The sequence below is a fragment of the Episyrphus balteatus genome, chromosome 2, assembly GCF_945859705.1.
Source record: "Episyrphus balteatus chromosome 2, idEpiBalt1.1, whole genome shotgun sequence".
Classification (NCBI taxonomy): domain Eukaryota; kingdom Metazoa; phylum Arthropoda; class Insecta; order Diptera; family Syrphidae; genus Episyrphus; species Episyrphus balteatus.
The window spans coordinates 123,711,191-123,737,577 of NC_079135.1; the positions used below are offsets into that span (position 1 = coordinate 123,711,191).

The following is a 26,387-nucleotide window of genomic DNA, read 5'->3' on the forward strand; positions in this document are numbered from 1 at the left end:
TGTTTACCACTAAGCTATATCTCACAGTTGAAAATTGGTATGATAAACTGAAACTTAAAATTTGTTTAAGTTGTTTCAACTACCAATTTATTAATACAATTTCCGCATTAATTTAAAATGATTTAATCTTCTTAAGAAAATATTTTAATATTTAGACGTATGTATAGAATTAAGACGGAATCTTTTCATTTTAAGTCGGTTTCTTTACAATTTACAAAAAAAGATTGCTATTTTTTTAATTTCCTAAATAGCCAAAAAATATCATGATACACGATACAGTCAAATAAGGTGAAAAAAAGGAGTAAACCTCGGAATGAATGCTAATAGAAATTTTTTTTTTCAATACCTTCGGTTTGGCATTCTATAACATACCTCAAAAGTATAGAAAAATCGCATGTCCGCAAGTCGCGATTTTCAAGGTCAAAGCGTGAAATGGAGATTTTCAAAATAAGCAATAAAAGACAATGGTATTATATTCACATATGATACAATACTTCGAGGTATTTTTTAATGCTGATGCCAAAAAATCTAGACAAGATCAAGACAATCTGACGTCTCTAAAAAAAGTTATATCTGTTTTTTAATTGTCAACCCATATTATTATAACAGTTGCCAACTTACTACCGAAAAACCCTTAAAAGTTATGGTAGAGGGACAAAATTTTTCATGAAGGTTTTCATATGAGAAAAGGGACAATTTTGGGATATGCACTAAAAAACATCCTGGTACAATCTTATAATTAGTGCTGATAGGCTAATTTTTTTGTTTGTATCTTTGTTTGGATATTCTATAACTTATGTCAAAAATCAAAACAAAAATTTTTTGTAATCAGCATTAAAAAATGCCTCGAAGTTATGTAATTCTTGAAATTCTAATTTTTAAAAATCTCCATTTCGCGATTTGAGCTTGAAAATCGCGACTTTCTAGACTTTTGAGGTATGTTATAGAATGCCAAAACGAAGGTATTGAGCAAAAAAAATTCTATTAGCATTCATTCCGAGGTGAAACCCTTATTTGACTGGATTATCAAATTTTAGTAGCGATTGCAAGTGATTGAAAGGAGTTCGAGACACATAAGATTAAGTTTTTAAAAACATTTTTTTACTATTTGACGCAAAAAACCCGTGCCAATAACAGAAAAAAACAGTGGCATGCATACAACATACATATCGCCTGGGAAAGCAAAATTATTGTAACTCCATATAGGATCTGTTAAGGACATAATACCATTTTGCTTTCCGCTGAAGTTTTATGTTGTTATACCTTAATAATAATATTAATGAAACTTCGTACACATTCCAATTAAAATTATAATAGATAGCTGTCAGACAAATGGTTTGCTTTTTTTAATACTTTATACAATTTTATGTTTGTATTCCATATATCAAGTTGTGGCCCGATTTTTTTGTATTGGAAAAGGTTAACACATTACAAAGCCAAAAATTGAAAATAAATACAAGAAAAATGCGGAACGAAGTCCGCCGGGTCAGCTAGTTTTTTATAAAAATCATTTCAAAATTGGCTTAGAAAAAAAATCTTCGATTTCAACCCAGATACAGAAATTCGAAGTTTTAGGTATAGATAGATTTTCACAATCACTTTTTTGACAAATAATTTCTTAAACCATCTCCCTTCACTTTTAATACTAATTTTGTTCTTTTCTAAACTTTCTCCCTAAAAACTTAAGTAACTAAAACCGCAATCTGGTTAAGACTTAATCAATTTGTTATTTCTCAAAATTTGCTTTTGTTATCACCTCCTCCTATTTATTTTTTTTTTTTTTCAATTTTTTAAAATTAATTTTGATAAATTGACGCCATTAGGGTATGGGTTTTAATTAAATTTACTCATTAAGTAGATTCCTGCTGCTTTTTGAAGAACAACACCTGTTTAAAGGAAACCCTCATCTTGTTATATATTTTTTGTTATTCCTTTTACATTCCTCTTTCTTCTCCTTCTTTCTCAATTTCCTTGAGTAGATATCCTTTTTTGCAATTAAAGTAAAACGTTCTTTGGTAAAATCAATTTATTCCTGTGGGGGAGGTATTTTTTTTTTTTTTTTTGTTTGGGTAACCACCAATGTTACCCGACCCAGCCCATTTAACCTGTCAAAATGAACTAAATACTTACACTTAAGTAATAGGAATTAATTTTACTTTTCATCTTATTTTTTTTGGGTTGAATCTTCTTTCTGAGAAAAAGGTACACCCGAAAAAAAAAAAGTTAATATTTCCATAAGTCACGTGTTCACAAAAGATGACCTCTTGTATATACTCAATAAATTGGAATTTTTATTACGCACTTCCTGGCGAAACCTTAGAGATATTATATAAGCCTATATTAGTTGGTCAACTTTTTCATAATAGACCAAGTTAGGTATGTCATTGATCTCATCTCAAGTAATTCACTTTTTCATCTTCTTTTGTTTAATAAACGAACATTAAGGGATGACAACAGAAGTTTAGTACGTGTGGGTGTGTGAATTTCGAGAGAGAGAGATTATTTACAACAACAACAAAAAAAATTATTCATAACACACACACAAGGACAATTTTTTTGTCGTCTTCTTAGAACTGAAAGAATTTTGTTATTAAGGTGATGACAATTTCCCTTGGGCTAGAGCTAAGTCTTAAGTATTACATGGAACATCACTCGACTTAAGTCGACAACTTGTGTCACATGATGGTCAATGGTGGTGACAAGCTATCATAAAAATGACCCACCATTTCCTGAAACTGATTACATCGACGAAGACAAAAAAAGTATTTTTTTTTTCTTGTCTTTAATATTAAACATCTTTACGGAGTAGATACAGGATATATTTGTTTTTTTTTGTCTCAGTTTTTTTTTTTTGTAAGTAAACATCATAAAAGTAAGTTCAATCAAGAGGACATAAATTCTAAATGTATTCTCATGAGAAGATTGTAATCCTTATCATTATTCTCTTGAAAGCTTGCTGAAGTTAGCTTTTATCAAAAGAATATAAGGAAGAACTTTATCATGGTACAAACAAAAATATATTATCTTTTATCTTGGAGAGGAGAAAATTTAATATTAGAATTTAATAAAAAAAACAAAAAAAAAAAGTGTAAGAAGAAAAGAAATTTAAAAAGAAATTTAATAAGGAAGTTTTTTTTTTGTATTGAAATATAATTTCAGGCGAAATGAATTTTTCAGCGAAATAGTACCTATACAAAGAAAAAATATTTATTTTTTGTTCAATTAAGATATATTAAATGGGGCGGGAAAAAATGTTGTATTTTTTTTTTTTAAATAAATATAAATTGAAGATTTATGTTTGCTCAAGTTAAATAGGAAACTATTAAATCCATGGAATACTAAAACTTTGCGAAAAAAAAAAATAAAATTGAATAGCTATTACACAAATTTATTTCACCTGCATTCTTTCTTATGCTATGTTAATTTTTCAAATTGTTGAGAAAATTGAGGTTGAGAATGGCTGTGCTTTTACTATTTCCAATTTAATGTGACTCAAATATTTTCAAATTAATAAAAAAATATAAGTATCTAAGATCAGGTCATTTAACATATTGATAATTTATCAATAAGATGATGACAAGTTTTATTTTTATTTTTTATTTTTTATTTGATGACAAGTGAGTTTAAAAAAATGGTTACTGAACAAAAAAAAGTGGCCTTTTGAACAAACCAGACACACATAAAATTTTCTGAGTCAATTTTAATGTTATTCTCTTAAAATAAAAGAGTTAAAGAAATAATCAATAAATAGGGTTTTCAATAAAAAAAACAACAATTTTTAAAAAGTTTTTTTTTTTTTTGACGTGATAACGTCTTATAAATCGATGAACCATGGCAGCCACCACAAAAAGTGACGCCATTTTCTAACGTTCAACTCTCGCGCTTTCGCAATGCGGCAAAAAATTTCAATTAAAAATTAAAAATAAACTATTAGAGATACAAAAATCTTCTATAGGTTATTTGAAAGATAATAACCTAAAACTTAATCCAAATGAAGGATTTTTAAAAATTCCGTCATTTAATAGGGTAAACAGGGGTAAACGGGAAAGATGAAATTTGGACTAAAATCCAAAGGCAAAGTCGTAGAGAATTGGTTTTGTTTTGCTATAGTTAGATGAGACTAATTTAAGAATAATTGCATTTAAGAAAAAATTCCAAAAATTTTTTAAACTAAGCTATAACGTTTTGTTTGAATGTTGTACACGTGTTGGGGCTATGACAAAATGATGATTTTGGGTAAAGGAAATTTTTTTTTGACAATTCTAAAGATGCCAGGTGAAAGATGAGGCAAAATTGAATTAATGGTCTAATAGGGATTTTTTTCCAACACTCCGCATTTCGAAATATGAATTTTTGAAAAACACCTTGTTTTTAGGGGTATTTTTGGGTAATTTTTGATTTTTAGCTTTTTTTTGGAGCGTCCAAAAAATGTCAAACTTATAGGATATTTAGGTTTATGCATTCATGTGCAAAAACTTGGAAACGTTTAGTGAGTTTTGATAGAATAACGGAAGGAAAAAGTTTTTAAAAAACACGATTTTCATCGTTTTTTATTTTTATCTTTTTTTCTTTAATAGATACAGGAACAAAGTATGGAGTAATGATAGACCATGACTACGACTATATGTGTGTGAAGTTTCAATCATTTTCGTAACACAATTTTGAGATAACGATAAAATAAAATTTTAGAATTCAACAGGTTATAACTTTTTTATTAAACTTTTATGAGCATCCTGATACAATTACCTTTCATTTGGTATATCACACATAACGCTAGACTAACTACAAGCCACACAATGTTAAATCAAGAAACTTGCGAAAAACCTCAAAACACCAGTGGAGATCTGTTGCCCCCCGAACAGCCACCAGTGTGGGAAGTACCGTAATCTCAGTCTGGAAATTCGACATGGTTGAATTTAAAAAATTCTAACCTCTCTTGTAGGCATCTTTGAAATGAGATTGATACGTCATTTGAAAGGTGAAGTAATAAGCTTTCACATGGTAAATTTGTTTATAGATTGTCAAACAAAAAAATTGATTCCATTGCCTGAGAACATAAAAATAAATGTTTTTTTTGCTTTTTATAATTAAATTTGATCGAGTTCAAAAAATTCTAGCTTTTTTGTAGATGTCTCATAGACCTGATCATGAGCGTAGGAAGGGGGGGTCCTGGGTGGGCCAGGCCCACCCTAGAAAATCAATGGCAGACCCTAGAAAAATCGACAGTTCTACGGAACTTTTAGTCTTATATTAGCTCCCACTAACATTTTTTTTATATTATCGCTTGCTGAGAATTAAAGGGCTGTATGTATGTATGTTTAATAATTCAATTAATTTTTTAATTAAAATTAATTTTTTAATTAAATTTGATTTTTTACAAAATTAAGATTTTTGGACGTCAAATATCTTTTAAACGGTTAGATAATATTCGTCTTTATCTTTCTGAGGTAAATATTTTTTTAGGTTTCAATGGCTTAATTGAAAGATAAAGTAAATAATTTTTTATGTTTCAATGGCTTAATTGAAAGATAAAGTCGAATATTATACTTTTATTTTTTTTTTATCGAAAAAGGGACTGAAATTCACATTTTTTTTCAATTTTATATATGGTCATAATTTTGGAAAAAAGATATAAGAAATGTTAATCCAGAAAGTATTTTGTTTTTTGGCTTAGAAGAAGTAGCATACATTATTGTTCCATAAAAAGTAATTTTCTCAGTTGTGCGACTTTTTTTGGTGGTCATAGACAGTGCATGTTACTTACATGTAACATGAGAGTAACACATTAGTTTTGCTATTTATTATTTTGGAAAATAACTTTTTGCTGTGATACTGAAAAAACATTTTTTAATATTGATTTTCATAGCTTGGGTTCGAAAGGGTTAAAAACTTTAATTCTTTCGATTTGCAGAAAAATAATCTACGTTAAAAATGTATCCAAATTCACACAGCTAAATTAAGCCAAAGATAATTTCTTATTCACCAGACACTTAAATGTCAAAAATGTATCCTCTGCTAAATATTTAACATACGTCCTTATAGTCACCCTCATACAACAACTTTTTTTTACAAATTTTTATTTTTATATGTACCTACACTTCTGGTTTAAGTTTCAAGAGCACCTAAAATAGGGTCAGTTTTTAAAGCCAATCGGCAATCGCTGTCATAAATTGTGACTGAATTCAACATTTGTGTCGCTCAAAATAAAAGTGATGTAACTCCATCCAATTGCATTTCGATATAGCAAGCTTTTAAAAAACGGAATACCATATCACACTACACAATATAAAAACAAAAACCAGTAACTATCAAAAATATATTGCGTATTTGGAGTTGGTTCCTTTTTATATTGAAAGAAATTAACAAAATACGATACCATTGAGCAAAAAACACACATTTAATTTAATTAGTTAAACCACTATTATTTTAAACAACACATTAACCGATCGAATATATTATTAAAAATAAACTTTTGGCAAATTTTAAGTTATTAAAAACAACAGAGATTGGCGAATTATTTGCCAATTAAAGGAGCAAAGTAAATAAAATGCACGACTGTGTCATGTACTTGCTGGTAGTTCAAAACACTTTAATGTTAGTTTACAGATTTTAAGGGCTTCATTTATATAAATTTCAAGGAAATTTTGTTGATGTTGGGGAAGAGTCGACATTTAGGGCAAAGTTTTGTTAAATCATTTTTTTTTTATTTGACTTTTTTGAGAAAAACTAAAAATGCAGTTTTACGTCTGCAAAGTTTAATCAAAATCGTTAGAGCCGTTTCCAGTTATTTGGTATAACTTCAAAAATTTGTATGGGAGGTACACTTTCTAATTAAGGTAGAAAAAGAACAAAAAAAAAAAACAACTTTCAGAATTCTATAAAAATCATCTGTACCAAATTTGAAGAAAATCCGTCCACGCGTTTATGACTGTTGAAATGGGTACAGATGGACGTACAGGTGCACGGAAAGAATTCCTAGATCCACTTTTTCAGAATTCTCCACCATCGTAATGTTGCTTTTGATTAACACCTCAAATTTTTTTTCGATACGAAACCAATGCTTGCCTTATATAGACCTAGTAAAAAAAAATTGCACACTCATGGTTATGGCTTCAGGTCGACGATATCATCTGGCCCACCCTAGATAAAATCTCTAGCTACGCCCATGGAAAAAAAAAAATAGAATTAAGATAAAAGATACAAATTCATGTTATTTTTGTTTTTTTTTTTGATGAAAATGATTGTTTTCAAAAATTATTATTTTTATACTTTTGCGCATTGTAAAAATTTTAAAATAGTTTTATTCTTAAGAAGAAATACTTGGCATAATTTTTTTTGAAAGCTTTTAAAATAAAAAAATTAATGTAATGAGAAAATAAAAAAGGTATTTTTTTTAGGTTTTTCTTGTAAATTATGATTGTTTGAAATAAGTAAACGCTTCAATTGACTCATTTTAAACAAAAGCACACAACCTGTTTTCTGACGACGTTATCACGTACATAAAATCATCGTTCGTAAACCAGCTTTACAGACAACCTCTTTTTTTTTTTAAAACAACCATTTCAGATTTAGGATTTATTGAAAATGTATGCAATATTCATAAAAAAATGGATCCGAACCCACTTACTTATGTTTTAAAACGTTGTCTACCTAATATGTTTATTCTTTTTATTCTCATTTTATATTTCGTTTGTTAGCATTTAAAGTTTTTCAAACACAAAAATGAATCACAAAAAAGCTAAGTTCCGGTTTATTAGAAAAGAAAAGTATTCAAACCCAACTTGTTTATCTTACTTTGCTAATAAAATTCAAATGATCAGTTACAAACATCTTTTAACCGTTCAGAAACAAGTACAAAAGATCAATTCGTTGGATTAATTGGTCAGTGGTAAAAATTTTGTAGGTACTATTAACAGTTTTACTTGTTCTATACAAAAAATGTTACGCATACGCCATAGTGACTTATTCTTACATAATAAAATGAATGAAAGGTAACACTAACAAATAGCACAAAAAAATTTTGTTTGTTTGGAGCTCGAGACCTTTTAAGAAGTTGGTTTAAGACCAAATTTTATGGTTTTTTTACATTTCTTATTTATTAACAAAGTATTCATTGTACATATAAGATCTATAAAATCTTAGTTGCACAAGCTTTAATAATGTTACAGAGTTTTTTTTTTTAATATATTTAACAATTCATGATTACATTTCATAGAGAAAGAATAGAAAACAAAAGAAAAAAAGGGGTTGGGGTCGAAATTCTGTATGTTGCAAAATTCTGTATTCAAAATACTGTATGCCAAAATACTGTATGTCAAAATTCTGTATGTGCAAAATGCTGTAGGAACAAAATTCTGAAAGTCAAAATTCTGTATAGCAAAATTCTGGTTGGTCAAAATACTGTATTTCAAAATTCTGTACATCAAAATTCTGTAAATCAAAATTCTGTAAAAATGCTGTAAAAAAATATCGTTTTGATAATGTAAAAAAGTGCGCGCGCACTTTTTTACATTATCAAAACGATATTTTTTTACAGCATTTTTACAGAATTTTGATATACAGTATTTTGCCGTACAGAATTTTACAAAACAGAATTTTGCAAGTCAGTATTTTGTTCATACAGTATTTTGACGTACAGAATTTTGTATTTACAGTATAATGACGTACAGAATTATGGTATTACAGTATTTTGACCCCACAGAATTTTGTCGTACAGAATTTTGACAAGCAGAATTATGACCCGCTCCCGAAAAAAAGAAAGATGAAAGAAAAAGCAATTTTAGAAACAAAAAAAAAAATAATTTTCAAAGTGCATAATATGTATGTACCTAAGTATAAGAGGCTGTTATCTATCATGGTTTCTTCTATTTTGCATTTAATTGTAAGTTATCTAGGTTTAACTATTAAAATATCTAAATTTTGAAATTGATTAATTTCTATTTATTTGCAGTATTTGACAAAAAAAATTTTCATTGAAAAAAGTTAAATCACTTTAAAAATAACAAACATTTTTCAATTAGAAAATACATATTTCGTTGTCAAAGATGGTATAGGTAGATATATACGTAAACCATGAATTTCTTGGACTTGATTATAAAAACTATTTCTTAGACTCATAACAAGTCGAAAATATGCATATATATACATGACGCCACGTTTTTGTAGTAAAGATAATTGTAATTTTTGATTATGTTCAATTTTACAATGTTTTTTGAAGTGAAAACTTCTTTAGTATCGTAGTGATTTGAAACAAGATGAAACGAAAACGCGACACGACTTCAACTTGTTATAACTTTTTTGTTTTAATAGATAGATGAATGAAATTTGTACTGTAGATAGGTAAGTAAATAAATTATAAATGTACAAAATTTCAATTAATTTCATTTTCAAAATTCGGAGATAACGGTTAAAAGATGTTCTTTTCCAACACACGTTATATCTTTTGATCTAGTGCACATACAAATTTGATTTAACTTTAATACGCATGCTGATAACATAACCTTTCATTTGATATATCACACATAACGTTATGTGCTCTACAAGTTACACAATCTTAAATTGAAAAAAATTTAAAAATACCTCAAAACACCTGTGTAGATCTGTTGGCGATGACCAGCTACCAGTGTAGGAAGTACCGTAATCTCAGTCTGGAAATTCGACATGGTTGACTTTAAAAATTCTAACTTCTCTTGTAGACATCTTTGAAATAAGATTTATACATCATTATACAAGGTGAAACAATAAGCTTTCACATGGTATAAAATTTTTTATAGGTTGTCAAACAAAAAAATTGATTTAATAGCATGAGAACATAAAAATAAATGTTTTTTTTTGCTTTTTGGATGAAATTTCATCGAGTTTAAAAAATTCTAGCTCTTTTTGTAGATGTCTCATACACCTGATCGATATATATATATGAGCTAAGACAATAAGCTTTCAGATGGTGTAAAAATTTGTATAGGTTGTTGGGGAAAAAAATGTATTTAATAGCGTGAGAAGATAAAATTACGTGTTTTTTTCGCTTTTTTTGATGAAAATTATTGTTTTGAATAAATTATTTTTATGCTTTACGCACTGTAAAAAATTAAGTATGGCTTAATTCTTTAGAAAACTTTGTAAGCTTTTAATGGTCTATTTTTTTTTCAAAAAAAAAAAAATGATTTTTTAAGGTTTCACTTCTACCACGTGTGCATTGCACACATGATTTTTTTTTAGTTTTGATACTAAACTACTAATTTTAACCTTCTTGGAATGTTTTCAAAATTTTTAATTTTTTTTTAATTGACGTTTTGGACGCTTTTGCGACGCGTTTCGGATGCGTTTCGGACGCGTTTTGGAATTGTTTTGGACGCGTTTTGGAATTGTTTCGGACGTGTTTTGGACGCGTTTGGGACGCGTTTCGGACGCGTTTTGGAATTGTTTTGAAAGCGTTTTGGACGCGTTTTGAACGCGTTTCGGACGCGTTTTGGAATTGTTTTGAAAGCGTTTTGGACGCGTTTTGGACGCGTTTTGGAAGCGTTTTGGACGCGTTTGGGACGCGTTTGGGACGCGTTTTGGAATTGTTTTGGACGCGTTTGGGATGCGCTTTGGACGCGTTTGGAACGCGTTTCAGACGCGTTTTGGGCGCGTTTTGGATGCGTTATGGAACGCGTTTTGAAAAATAAGATTCTATTTAAATATTCTGTTCACCATTTTGTAGGTGCCATTTTTAATAAAAAAAAAGTTCTCAGCTATTTCCTATTTTAAATACTAATTTTCTTCAGGAAACCAAATTTCATCATTTTTCGTGCACTTTGCTTACCGTTAAAAAAAATTAAACAATATTTTTATAAATAAAAGCATTACTTAAGTCTAGCAAGTTTACAATTTTTTTTTAAAGAGGTTAAATATTCAAGCAAATTTCTTTATTCAAACGGACGACTTGAGGCAAAAAACGAATTTATTCGAACTTTCAAGGTCATTTTATTTCAACCATACAAAATACAATTAGGGTATTTATGTATAATATACATTGTATATCCTTTACAAACAAATATTAGTCTTTATCTATATAAAAGCCGCAGAATTGATTAACTCTTACACAGTTATATCTTCATTCCAATTTTTTTTTTTTGTATCATCCATGTGCCTTAGCATGTCTTCGAAGCATATGTTATCCTCTGTCATATCTTTCCAAACAAATTATGAAGATAATATATTTCGAAGAAATAATTTACATTTTTGGGTTAATATCGATATAAGCCTTTTATTTATGCCTTACCAAGTCGAAAGTAAAAATAGAGATAAAGAAACAAAGTCTGTCTGTATAATATTATTTTTTTTATCCGAAAGGACTTTCAGCTGACTTTTTTCAGAAAAAAAAAAAAACTAAAAAAGGACTAAATATGCACATTTTTTATTTCATCATCCTAATTCATGACTTTCTGATGACTATTCTTTATCTAATCCATTTATTTCTTTATAGACAAAGGAGGTCTATTTGTATATTTTTCTTGTACCACAATTTGATGACCAAAAATGGATAACCATTAAATATTTTTCTCCATTAAAAAATATATTTGCAAATGGTTGACTAGCCAACCCCATCTAACAAAATACTTAGGTATTCCTTAAATCCGCATCGAGACAAAAAATAAAAAGTAAATAAAGAAACTCAATTATAAGTTGTTGATAAAATAATAAGGAGATTGACTTTTATTTTTATCTTCAAAAGGAAATGTATTATATACCTATTTGTATTTTTTTTCTTCTGCTATCGGCTTCCATTAGAAGAAAAATTCCATAAAGTTAAAAGAATAAATTCATAGCCATAAATTTTCATTGAAAAAACAGAGACCAAAAGAAATAAAAGTTTGAGAACCTATAAATAAAGATTTTGCCTCAAGGACATTTTATTAAATTTCATCGATTTAGGAATTTTATTTCTTTAAACAATAACCTTTTATGTTTAGAAAAAAAGACAAAAAAAAAAAAAAAACAAAATCTATTTCCTTTTTTTCTTCTTCTTTGATTTTTGAAATTTCTCGTACAGTTTTCTGAAAGCCATATTTTTTTTTTGTTTTGATATTTTCCAATCACCCTCTAACTAAAGTAGACAAATTAAGCTTGAGGACTTTTTGAACAATTTTTTTTTTATCATCTTCGCAAAATTTGTGAGTTAAAAATTATTCGGATAAACATCTGGCGAAAATTCCAAGTTCTATTCAATAAAATTTAATAAGTTCGCCTTGACACAAATATACTTATTTTTATCAATGTCTTTCACGGTTACGTGGGTTTTCATACGAAATGTTAGCTGTGTTAATTTCTTAATCGTAGATTTCTTGCTAATCTGGAGCACCAGAGTTTTTCTTGGAATTCTTGTTTGGGATAATAATTGGAAAAGTATAAAAAAATATCTCGTCCTTGGTACTATATTAAATAGAATTTTTCTTACAAAAAATGCACAAGATTGCCCCAGTTTCTAGATCAAAGAAACTTGAAGTGAAAATGGAGTAACCACCTCATGGTGAGGGTTCCCACTTTAACGAAATTATACTTAATACCTATGGAAACTATGTTTCGAAAAATGATAGATTTTTTTTTTAGGCTTTAACTTCTTTTCTTAAGTATCGATTTCAGCATATTGTTACTTTATCGTTATCGTTTTCACTTTCGTTATTGCTATTATTCTCTCTATATTTATCGTAATCGTTATCATTTTCGTTATCGATATCAATTTTGCTATCGATATCAGTTTCGTTATCGAAATCAATATCAGTTTTACTATCAAAATCGATATAATTATCACTATCGTTATCTTTTTCATTTTAGATAACGTTCTTGTTATCGATATCGTTGTTTTTATCGATATCGTTATTGATTTTCATTTCATTTCATTTTATTATATTCCAATTTATTTTATTTAAGAAACAAACTAAAAACTGCATAAAGTGTCAACACTTTTCTATTTCTTTTGAGGACAAGGTTTATAAAACTCGGTGAGGGTGGGATATTTATATGATTTGGTCCCAAAGCGGAACATTTCCCTAGGATTATCTCGAACGACGACTACAACAACGTCGACAACGGTGACGAGCGGAAGTACTTCTTGGCGTCAATTGTATAGTCAAAAGCTCGTGCATATGAATGAGCCATTAGCAGAGTATTTTAGAGATGTGAAACGGAGGAGGGGAAGCTAAAAGTGGTGCTGGGATGTGAGTCTTTAGAGATTTGTTTTTTGTAAGAAAAAAAAAGAAAAAAAAAACCCTACCTATGAACATAAGCTATTCATCCTCCTCCCGAGAGAGAAAGTCGCATTTAAATTTAATTTCTTCTTCAAACTGCGTGAGGATGTGGAAAAATATATAGACTCTTCGGTGTTCGCCTTCGCTCTTCGCTGACTCTTTAGTTGATGTGTTCGAAATTTGCAATTTCATATTCCCCGGATGCGAGCAAAAGAACTTCCGTCGCCCTAATGATGGCGTCGTACGTTGTTATAGTGTTGTTGTTGTCCTTGTGTCGACATCGTTAGTGGGTAGGTGGTGGTATGGTAGAAGGAAGCTTTACAGCCAAATTGAAATTATCTTGTGAGATATTATGGATCTGGGAAGGCCAAAGGGTGTTAGCGTAATCAGCTTCAAATGAATTGGGTATATGCAATAAGATGGGTAGAAGAGGAAGACTTCCTTTTACGTGTGCTCACTCAACAATAATTGCACACAGGATTAATTCAAAAGCATAACATAAATTATAGATTATATTATTATTTGTACAATTCGGACTTTGGAAATTATTGCACTCGCTTTTGAATGAGAGAAATCCTTGAAACATTCATACCAATTAAACCTGAGGTGATAATATGATTATATCTACGTTATCTACACAAATTGAATCTAGAAATGTATCAATTGGACAGTGTTGGTTAAATTTCTAATGAAGAATGTTAATTACATAAATTCGAAGACAACGGAAGTTGTTATGTTATGTAAACAAAATGTTTTGAGCTCAAATACAATAAGTACCATAATGCTGATTAATTTCATGAGAATACAATTGAATTAATATTATCTAACTAGCAGGGAAGTGAGATAAGCTTTGAATAATTCAAGTCCTGAAGTGTTATTTACAAATTACAATGTGCAAGTTTTTTTCAAAAAAAAATTTGAGACAAGTGCGCTGTTGACTGTTCCCCCCTATTTCGGACCTGAGAATCGAATTATCGGTACGACTTCGAACAAAATTTATTTCGGAAGTAATTTCAATAATTTTAAGCATTTTGCCCTGTTTAAAGTCATTTTTCTTGTTTATTTGCTATTTTTTCTGCTAAAACGTTATTCACTACCAGCATAAAGACTAATCAGCATCAGGGATGGGACTTTTTTAAAAAAATGTCGAAGTAGATTTGAACAAAAAACGCAGTACATTCATTTTTATCGCAGTAGATTTTTATATTTTTAGAATTTCATAAAAAATAACAAAAACTAAACATTCATTTCTTTTTAGAAAATATAACAAAAACGGACCAAAACAAAAATGTATGCATTTTTGTATTAATTATACGTAAAAACACGCGTTACGTATTAGAATGAGATTGACTGCATTCAGAATAACGATCAAACAAATAATATAAAAAATAATATGCAGATAATATTTTTACATGAGATTCACTTGGAAATTTTCCATACGAAACATTTTTGTTCGCATGGAATTTTAATAACGGCAAAACTAGATTTTTGTTCGCCACTAAATTTTAAGTGCAAAGAGATCTGTCGACTACCTCGCAGAGTGTTGCCAGAATATTAAGAAGCAAGGAGCCGATTTTGAAAAATCTTGGAGCCAAAAATAACCTTTTTAAAATATGGCATAAAAAACGCATATAGTTTTGTTTTGCTATTTATTTTTTTTAATTTTCAGAAAAATTTTGGATATCAGACCTCAAGTACAATTTTTTTTCATACCTATTTGATACCTATTTGTATATTCTGGTTTTTATGCTCATTGACGGGCATGAAATTAAATTAGTAGTAGTTAATAATGAATAGTGTATGCAAATTGGTTATCTCTGTTCAAATGCTTTGATTTCAAAGAAGCCTTAAGTCGCCAAGTTCAAAATTAAAAGGGCTAAATTCCGATTAATCGCAAATCAAAATTTTAAGTAGCGGGTGAAATGTTCAAGGAGCTTGTTTGGCGATAAATAGCCGGCTCTGGCAACACTGCCTCGCACATTACCTGAACAAAATACGAGGAGTTTTCTGAACGTCAACAACTTTCCTCACGGAACTCATAATAGAAATAAAAGTAAAATTCAATTTTTTCGGGTGAAATTTTGTTCACATGAAACTCACAATAGGCTGATAATTTTTTTTTTTTTTTTGTAGAACAAAAAGTGCAGTAGATTTTATTTAAAGGCAGTAGATTTGTTTCTTGAAGAAAATGCAGTAGATCTACTGCAATTGCAGCAAAGTCCCATCCCTGATCAGCATTGTTACTTTATCGTTATCGTTTCTACTTTCGTTATCTAAATCCTTTTTGTTATTGCTATTGTTCTCTCATCATTATCGTAATCGTTATCATTTTCATATCATTTTCGTTATCGATATCAATTTTGTTATCGATATCAGTTTCGTTATCGAAATCGATATCAGTTTCATTATTAAAATCGATATAATTATCACAATCGTTATCTTTTTCATTTTAGCTAACGTTCTTGTTATCGATATCGTTTTTGTTATCCTTATCGTTGTTTTTATCGATATCGTTATTGATTTTCATTTCATTCCATTTTATTATATTCCATTTTATTTTATTTAAGAAACAAACTACCAGCATAAAGGCAAATAAACAATTGTACGCAATTTATTTAAGAATTTAGCAAGTTTTTGTTGAAAAAATTCAAGAAATTTTGATTTGTTTGCATTGTTATCGTTTTATTATGTTTATGTGGAGTAACTAAAGCAAATTACAGATCCAATTTTGATCATTTCTATTCTTAAACGTAGATAATAAAAAAAAAACTCTAAAATCTATGTGTTAAAAATTGCCGGTGTTGCCGTTTTGTTTTTTTTTTTTTAACTAATAATAAATTTATATTCAAAGCTTTTTTTTTTTTTGAATTTCATAAATAAAATGATGTATAAAGATTATTTATGTAGATTATTTACAGAAAAAAATTGTATTTGAGTGAAGGATAAGATTAAATCGTTTAGGCTGTAGAAGCAATTTTCTCACAAATCGGCTTCAAATGTAAAAAAAACAAAAATGTATTACAACACAACGGCAACACATTCATTACTAATATATACATTTTTACAGAGCCAGTAGTTTATGCTGGTATAGTAAATAACCTTTGAGCAAAATAAATAGCAATATAAACAAGAAAAATTACTTTAAACCGGGCAAAATGCTTAAAATTATTGAAAAGACTTGCGAAAAAAGTTTTGTTCGAAGTCATACTGACAAATCGAAAAACTAATGATGCCAATCGATTTTTAAGGTCCGAAATAGGGGGAAACAGTCAACAGCGCACATGTCAAAAATTTCGACTTGCACACAGTGTTACTCTCAGGTAAAAACAAAATAAAATGCGCAAGTGCCCGAAATGTTGTTCTTAGAGTTTAAGTTGCTTAAAACTTTGGTATAAATTCAGTAACTTTATTAAAAAAAAAATATTAATAATTTTCTGTATTTTCTCTCACTTTTAACTTTCTTACAACGTATCAATAATCACGAAAAATTTGTCATAACATATAAAATAACAAATTTCATTTTCCTACTACTTTTTTATTCTCTAAAATTTTCTATTCAACCAAAGAAATTGGCAAAAATCTAAGATATCAGCCAAAGATAAATTTTGCAAGTTCGAAAACTCAAGGTGTTGGTTATCGGCTAATTTTCTATCATATAATATTTAAGTTTGGAGATGGTACAAACAAGCTGCTAAATCAGATTATAAATAACACACAGACATGATTTTGACCAATTTTTTAGTGTAAATACTCCACTGATATTAGGCTGTTTTCGTGTAGGGGAGAGTGGGGCCAAATGTAACACTTTTTTCTAAAATCGATGGTTCTCCTACAAATTTGAAAGTTGGTCAACCAGACCTTTTTTAAATTAAAGACCCATGTTTTAGCTCCAAGATCCATCATAAAAATTTAGCAAAACATAACGGTAATGTTGAAAAATAAAGCTTCCAAAAAAAAAATCGTGTTGTTTCAACTTACCCCACATACGGGGCAAAGTGTAACACATACCGGGGTAGGTTGTACCAAGAACTAAAAATAAGAGAAAAATACCTTTATTTGTTTATATTTATTTATTTTTAATTAATAACAATAAAAACAAACCTCAGTCATGAAATTTTGGTGCAAATTTGTAAAAAGTGGAGCAAATCCAAGATTTCCAGAGAAAATTTGACAGTAGTCTTAAATAAAAGTTATTCGAATTCATAAATTGTTTTATAAGCTTTATGAATTCAAGTGGTAGTTCAAAAATGTGTTTCCAATTTCATTACATGGTACAACTTGCCCCGGAAAAATGTTACAACTAGCCCCAGCATGAAATTTGGCACATAAAATCAATTAAAAAAAAAAGCGAAACTGATATAGACATAACATATACACGCAATTTGAGCCAAAACACAGTTGCATATAACAAAAAAACACTTAGCACTCTATCTTTTTCGGGTAAAGAGGTAGACCAAAAATAAAATTAAAAAAAAAAGTTACAAACATGCATTTTTTGGGCACCACTAGTGTAACTTCTCACCCTGTCTTCTAATCTTCATCTGAAGAAAATGTGCCGGTAGATATGAAAAAATTGAGCATTTTTCTCCTCTACGCGTTTCTTAATATTAAAAGGAACATCGCTTTTTTTAGCTGTTAATTCTTACCCCTGTTACATTTAGCCCCACTCTCCCCTACATTAGGCTGGGTCAAAAATGTATGAAACAATTTTTTTTTTTCGAATTTCAAATCCTAATAGCGCGGAAAAGTGGCGAATGGTGATGACTAAGAAGGTTTTAAAAAATAATCAAAATCAGTTAATATCTTCTGCCGCCAATTTGACCTTGAAATTTGAAAAAAAAATTAAAAAACTCTATTTTTAGAAAAAAAATTTGACCGCCTTAACGCCTTATTTTTTTAATATAATAGCTTTAGGCAACTCTTTTATGAGCTAAATATTAAGTAGAAAAAAAATTGTTCAAATTGGGTAAGAGATTCCAGACTTCTGGCGTTATGAGATTTGTCGAAATGATGCAAAATAACTATTTTTACGAATATTTTTTCATTTTTATGGACCATATGGTAAATTATTATTTTTATCAAATAAGAGGTAAAAATCTTGGTTCCAAAATGGCGGACAGAATAAGTGTTAATAGAATTTTCTTTTTCAAAACCGTACATAACCTAGAAATTTTACTAAATGAATGTAAAATAGACGTTTGCTCTTGGATTTATGTAGAACTGTTCATATTCAATGAAAAAGAAATAAAAAAAAAAAAAAATTAAACAAAGACCACAAAGTACCATAGTAGTAAAACACAGTTTAGACCTTTTTTTATGCTATTTCTTGGATTTTTTGTTTAAATTTGCACTTTTTTTACTTCTTTTCTATTTATCTTCATAAAAAATTGATTTTATTGGTGTAACATTGTTGCCAACTATGTTTTAATGAAAATAATTAGGTGAGAAATAAAAAAAAGTGCAAAGGAGTAAGAAACACTTACGAAACGTTGTGAAAAATAATGTGATAGAATTTTTTTTATTTGCATGTTATTTATGTAGACCAAAACAGCCTAATAACAGTGAAGTTTTCTTTTTCTCCAAAAAGTTGAAACAAAAAAAAACAGTAAAAAATCATTTGATTTTTGTTTTGTCTTTCTAAAAAAAAATATTTTTTTTACCATTTTTACATCAGTGAGTTTTTTACATGCAAAAAACCATGTAAAAAAACTCAATGTAAAAAACACTGGTTACCTTCAAAAAAGACGTCCCTTACTTTGGGGGACACTTTGTGGCGGAATCAAAAAAAAAAATATCTCATTAATTGTAGCTAATTAAATGCTAATTTGTTGCGTAAACCATAAAATTTGTAGCTCGCATAGTTTTTGTAGCGGACAAAATCTGAAATGATTGAAATTAATGAGTTTAGTTGGCCTCCAAATTTGTAGCTTTTTGAACGCTTTTCAATTACATTAACTTGGTTTTTGTAGCTTAAACAGTTTTCTTTTTGTTATTCAAAATTCCGCTAAAATAAGACTGAAGTTAGCGGACGAAAGTAGGAAAATTAATATTTTTTTGATGCCCAAAATTGTAGCTAATTAAATGCTAATTTGTTGCGCAAAAATTAATTTTGTAGCTTCACCCAGTCATTTTTTATTTCAATTTAAAGTTTTAGAAGTGCACTTCCGGTTTGATGAGGCCAGTGAAGACTTTTTTAAAAAATCACTTTTTTAAGTTTTTTTCTTTTTCCATTAATTGTAGCTTTTGAATACATTATTTTTGATACAAACCCCAATTTTGTAGCTCAAAATGTTTTTGAAATATTCAAGATTTTGTTTTAAAAACATAGCTCAAAAGTAACCTTTCAAAAATGCGAAATTCAAAAATTTTTTTTTGCACAAATTTGAAGTAACCTAAACTTAGACGAAATCCAAACACCTCGATTTTGTAGCTCGATTAGTTTTTTTGTTATTCAATATTCCGCTAAAATAAGACTCAATTTCATATGTAACGGTCAAAATTTTCAAAAAAATTGAATTTTCAATTTTTTTTTTCTTTTTTAGAAATTGTAGCTTTGCAAAACAAAATTTGTTGCGCAAAAACTAATATTGTAGCTCCTCTCAGTGACTTTCTATTTCAATTTGAAGTTTAAAAAGTGCACTTCCTGTTCGCTGCACCAGTGCAAAAGTCTTTTTTAAAATTTCGTGCATTGGTGCATGGAACAGGAAGTGCACTTTATAAACTTCAAATTGAAATAGAAAGTGATAAAATAAAAATAATAATAATAATGATTTTTAAAAACTCAAGGTATATTTTTTAGCAGTACCTAATTATATAACACCAAGCCTGTTTAAAAGTGAATATTTTTTGCTTACGAAATGTTGTATATCCAATATTTCAAGCAACAAAATAATGCAAAAAAAATACTGTTAGTAAATTTTGAGAAATAAAAACATAATTTGAATGTAGTTACTACAATTCAAAGATTTCAGAATAAGAACAAAATATTTTCTTTTCTTTACAAACTTAAATATGAAAGTAGATTTCCAAGAAAATCTTAATAATCAACTGTATTATTCCTAAAAAAAAAAAAGATGCTACCTACCATTTTTTTTATTCAACAAAATTTTGAATAGTTTCTGGCAAACCGAAAAAGGTTTTTTCTAAATTGACAATAAATTTTACAAAGAATTTTTAGTTTATAATGAACATATTTTTCTTTGCATTAAATAAGTAGAACTCCTTTCTAGTGGTCTTTTGCTAGTAGTATAATAGAACTTATAAAAACCTTACCTCAATCCCACACTGTTAGCCAATCTTAATAAAAGGAAAAGAATTTTCCTTATTTTCAAAAAAAAAATAAAAAAATTTTCTTCATAAAAATGTTATAATAAAGATGTTTTTTTTATTATTATTATTCCCCCAAGATACCTCCTTTTTGCTTCTCTCATTTTCCATTTATTTTTATTAAATCCAAAAAACGACACAGAGTGTGCTTTCAATTCAATTTGTCCGCATCCAGATTAACGGATATAAACGCCACTAAACAAATTTAAATATTTTATAAGAATACATTCACTATAACTGTCTAGTTTTTTTTATTTTTTTTTATTTTTTGTTATTGTACTCAACTACCCATCTTGTCTACATTTTTCTGCTCACTTTGCATAAGTTTCTTATAAAAAAATAAAAAAATAAAAAAACCTTTATTCTAGTACAATATCGTTGAAATTGATTTTTTTTTCTCATTCGTTTGTTGAAAGTTTCACTACCTAATTTAAATTTTTTTCTTCTTCTTCTTTTTTAACCTCATTTCAGAGTGCACACACCATAACCGACGAAGTCTCTATACCTAAAAGCTGCATAATACGAAGAAAAAAAAAATTCCAATATAATCAACCCACCTTAAGAATACGGACATCCGGTATCCACCTTAACCAACAACAGACAACGACGACTACGATTTTATTTTCACAAAAAAAATTAAAAAAAAAAAAAAATAAAATATAAACTTTCCACACTTCTTAACGTGCAACGGAAAAGAAGAAAATTCCATCTCTCTTTCAAGGATCTCTCTTCTTGAGTGTGTGTGTGTGTGTGTGTGTGAAGAAAAACTTTTCCGCAAGAAAGTTCCATTCTGTTATATGGGTTTTTCGGTTTCTTTTGCAAATCCGAACCATAAAGTGTACTTAAGTGCAACACATTTTCTTTATTTGTGTGTTGGCTATTGAAATCGAGAAATGGGGACAATAATGCAGTTGGAATGTAAAAGTTAACTTAACTGCTCTAAGAAAAAAACTGAAGAAAAAGAAAACCAAAAAGATACAATATCTATAAGATTCTTCCTTTGGAATCTGTCTGAATTCCAATGGGAATTTGATTCATTCGAGACCCGTTTTGGCTATTGAAGAAGACGTAGAGAAGAAAAGCAGACAAGATACTAAAATACACCGCCATTTTGTGCAAAAATGAAGAGCAAAGTATTATTACATACTAGGTGCACCATCATGAAGACAACAAGCTGGCTTCTTGTCATAATCTGTTCGATTCTCGTCCACAACACCGACCTCACCAATTCGGCACCTACAGAAATCAATTCACCCCCAGGCAACAACAACAACAACAACGACCATTTTACTGGCATCTATCCAACAGCAACAATAGCACCACAAACATCTATGACGATGACGACAGGAACTACAAGGACGACGACGACAATGCCGATGACTTCAGCCAAATCCTGGTCTTCACAAAAACCGTCTCGAAGTAAACACATAACAAAATCAAATCTATACAAAAAACCTTCTAAAGATAGGGGTGGCTGGGCTAAAGTACCATTTCTTTCCCCGACATTAGTCCCGACAGGTTATGATGTGGAAAAGGATATAAGCCGTCATAAGGAAGCAGAAGCACCACTGACAACAACAACATCAACATTTTCCACCACCATAGACACTGTTGTTGACAACGTCAATGGCCCGAAAGATTACACTAACAAGAACAGTACTAATACCTCCACCCTGCGGCACTTCGACGACGTTGACACCCTCTCCCTCACCCATTCGACTTCCTTGTTAAAAGATACTGATGTACTCTCTACAAATGCGAATGGTGACGAGAAGGATTCTGGCAAGGATATTGACTTCATATCTGATTCGAGAACAACAAAAGCTGATGAGACTTATGCAACGACAGAAGGATATCATGCCAAAGTACCAGCAGCAGTAGAAGCAGCATCATCTACCACAACAATGCCAACTAGCCGAGTGGAAAATCCCGTTTCCAATATGGAAGCCACCATTTCCATAGAACCTGTTCGAGAGGAGGTGATGGCAAAATCAATAGTCTCCTCCACCACAGTGACTTACACTCCTACTTCTACTTTAGAGAGTAAGTCAATGCCAGTTAATGCATTGGTATCCTTTTCAAGTCCTTCAACGACTATAGTCTCACAACCACCACCATTACCATCGTTGCCACCAAAAATACCATCAGACGTTGGCCATGATGGTGTTAAAGTTACAAAAAAGAAACAGCTGTTTGATAAACATTTTATTGCTGCATCGAAGAGTACTAGTCCTTTGGGTTCGTTGCATTCTTCTTCGATGCGAAAGGATAATCCATGGACGTCGCTGTCAAAGAATAAACCAACGAAGAGTAATTTCGCTGGCAATGGTAACGGCAATGGTGGTGGCAAAAAGTTAATGGAAGTCCCCAATGGATACTTGGGACCGATTATGATGAAAGAGAAAACATTTTCAGTTTCACATTTTGGCAAAAAGCCAAAGCCAAAGTCACCATCCCTTGTCGAACAAAAGTTGAAAGATAAGAAGCTTGTTGAAATTATTGCTCCCACGGCACTAATGGAACCGATAAGTAAAGCTGGTAAAAAAAATTCACATTCACAACCACCCGATTTTGTTGCTATTGATAATATGATGATGGCAATGGCAATGGCAACAACAACAATGAAACCAACAACAACAACAACAACAGATGGCGTTAGTAGTACATCGACGGAAATTCCAATAATTGGAAAGGGGAAAAAGAAAGAAATTGAGTCTGAAACAGCGACGACTTATTTTTTGGTAGTTACACAAGATGGACAGGCTGCTTCGAAAGAAATTGCTGGAGAAACTGCTAGGCCACCAGTTTATCCTGAAATGGAACCACTGAATTCAGGAGAAATTGAAAGCACATTGAGAGAAATCTATGCTGAAGTTATTAATGCTATGGAAGGAGGTTCTAGAGGGAAGACTACCTCGACAGAAGTACCAGTTAGTTCTTCAACGGCATCTAGAATTTCCGAAACTGGCAATATTGATCCATCAAATCATAACAAATTACATCCATTTGATAGTGACCATGAACAATTCTTAGAGAATGATCATCAAACAGACGATGTTAAAGATTCCGAAAAGTCGTCGAAAGAGAACCAGATGGTAAAGTTTATGTTTCCATCAACTGAATCAAGTTTCAACATGGAAGGAACACCATTAACATTGAACATTTTCCATCCAAGTTCTCTGAAACAGTCTACTTCAGCAACAATAGCACCACCAATTGATGAAACACCAATACCAGTTGAACAATTCACTTCGTCAGCAACTAATATTGATCAAACAACTACTAAAGACCCTGTAACATTTACTTTGACTCGTAATAGTTCAACAGATTTGAAGAAGATTCAAGAAAACTTGCAAGTTATTGATCAAATGATACTTCGAAGAAGTGGAAAAATCAGTACTACAACAACTGATAGTTCGAAAATTGATACCAGTACTTCTGTACCACCATTATCATCTACAAGCACTATTGAACCTGAAAGTAAAGTTAATACCCCATCTGAAAGACCATCGTTAATGGTTACAAAGATTCCAATAGTTGATACTACTCCTGTGAAAGAATTGAGTATCAGCGAGAAAATTTTGACTGAAAAGAAAAGTGCTGACACTATTCCCACCACTTTTTCTCCACTTAAAGAAGTCAAACAACCTTCTTCGATAATTTTATCAGATGATTTAATAGTTTCTGACCCAAGTTTAGTGAAAGATTTAGGCTCTTCAACTACTCAGAGCTCTATTTCATCAACAAAAATTCTTCAAACACAGAAATCTCTGTTGCCAACTCTCCCTGAAGTAACTACTAATAAAAATCATGATGAAGACTACTCAACAACTACGACAGAAGGTACTGTGACACATCTTATAGTTGAAAACACTGTAACTGATCAGAAAATTCACTTGGTCACTGATATTTCAGAACCTGCTTCCTCAAAAAATGATCTTTCTCGTGTGATTCACACTGAACCAATACCTTCTTCGACTGTTAAAACAACAAATCTAGCATCTAATTCTTTGACAACCACTGATATTAGTGCTGACTCACATGTTACCGGAAGAACCGATATTTCTTCAAAATATGGAAATTCTGAATCACATACCGAAATCTTCACTGATACAACTACTCCTAGAAATTTGGTAGTTCTTACGACAAATGTTCACCTGCTTTCTTCTTCAACTACTGACTTTCCTCCAACTGTTCAACATGATTCCTCTACCAGCTCACCTTCACCAACAATAACTAATCCATCTTCTTCAGCAAATCCAACCAAAATTCCAGTACCCACACAAAATAATGAACCTGCTGAGTCAAAAATCTCCGATATCCAAATCGAAGTCTATGATTCAACCCTTGAACCAATAGTTGCTGCTACCAATTTCAAACACAGCACTGATATCTCCAATCCATCTTCCCATACAACATCAAAACATTCTTCAAACAAAGAACACACTCAAGAAAGATTCACCCAATATGTTGTTGATAAATCATCAGACTTTGCTACACAAGAGTCTTCTTCGATTGCAAGAACTCCGGGAAAACCTGAACCAGCAGCAATTGAAATTCACATAAATGTTTCCGAAGGTTTTGGTAATGAAAGTGAAGACCTAGAGTTTCTTTATCGGCAGTCAGATTTTCGGAAATTTCCCTCAAAAAAACCACCAAATTCTCTAAAACCATTTGATGCAGCTCCCCAGAACGAGACTAGTAACGAAGCTGCTGAAGAAATTGTCGTCGAAATAATCGATGGAAATTCAAACAGTACTGAGAATTCAGCTAGCCGGGAGAATCTCAATGTAAATCCGGTCTTTACTTTCCGTTCGGATGATGACTCCCAAGTGGAACTCAAAAATGTCAAATACTACCCCGAGGACAGACCAAAAGATGTCCCAAAATCATCTACTGATGATTTCTTTGTCCCGCATGTCGGTCAACATCCATCTAGTCCCAATAAACCCCTGATGGACAGAGACTCCGATACGATATTCTATATTTCCAATACCGAAGTAAAAGTGGGCGAATCACTACCCACTGCCAATACCTATGACACGCAAATGAAGAAATCTCGCCTAGAGAGTCAATTCTTTCCGGCCAATTACGAGGAGCACAAGAAGACAGCAGTAGCAGCAGCACCGCAAAGATATGAAGAGGACATCATTTTGTCACCGCCAAAGAATGGCCCATTAAAGGTAATTCGAAGACCCTTGGACATTAGTTATGTCGGAGAGTCTATTATGGAAGTTGAACAAGTCACATTGACTACAACACAAATACCCCAACAGCAGCCATCAGTTGGGCCCGGGACCGGTTCCACACCGGATGTTATCATTGAACCAGCAGTCCTGCCAGAAATGGCTATAGGAGTGCCAGTAATTGGTGAGTTGCCACCACAAATCGAGCTGAAGGAAATCGATTATATGCCAAATTTCGATGGCAACAAGGAAGAATCATCGATTCAATATGGTGGAGATCTTATTGATGAGGGTGGTGCCATGGGAGTGGGATTTGATATGGATTCGTATCCACTCGGGAACTTGGGTATGGGTAATAGGAATGGTGATGGTGTTGCTATTTCATCTCAAATGCTCTTCAATCATCGAGTGAATCATTTGAAGAAGGATGTTCTCTCAGCGGATATTGGTGGTGGTTCTTCGGAAACTACAGCCGATGGTAATGACTTACTTCTTCGGCAGGGTAATGATTCAGCTGTAAATGGGACGGGCGAGAAGATGGGAAATGCTACAGCGTATTCGGTGATGGAAGATCGGACTCCTTTTAGTGATGTAATGTGTAAGTATTGATAGTTTCAAAACTTGAGGGCATTTATTTGACTTCTATTGT

General features: G+C 30.8%; 1 protein-coding gene across 1 annotated transcript in view; it reads left to right on the top strand.

The window, feature by feature from the left end:
- The window catches only part of LOC129909718 (mucin-2), an 85,062-nt gene that overhangs the window by 15,239 nt on the left and 43,436 nt on the right, over positions 1-26,387 (top strand). The window contains exon 2 of the mRNA XM_055986791.1: positions 21,024-26,336. Within this exon, the coding sequence (XP_055842766.1) occupies positions 21,674-26,336 (4,663 nt within the window). The 5' untranslated portion in view covers positions 21,024-21,673. The remainder of the gene's footprint in view (positions 1-21,023; positions 26,337-26,387) is intronic.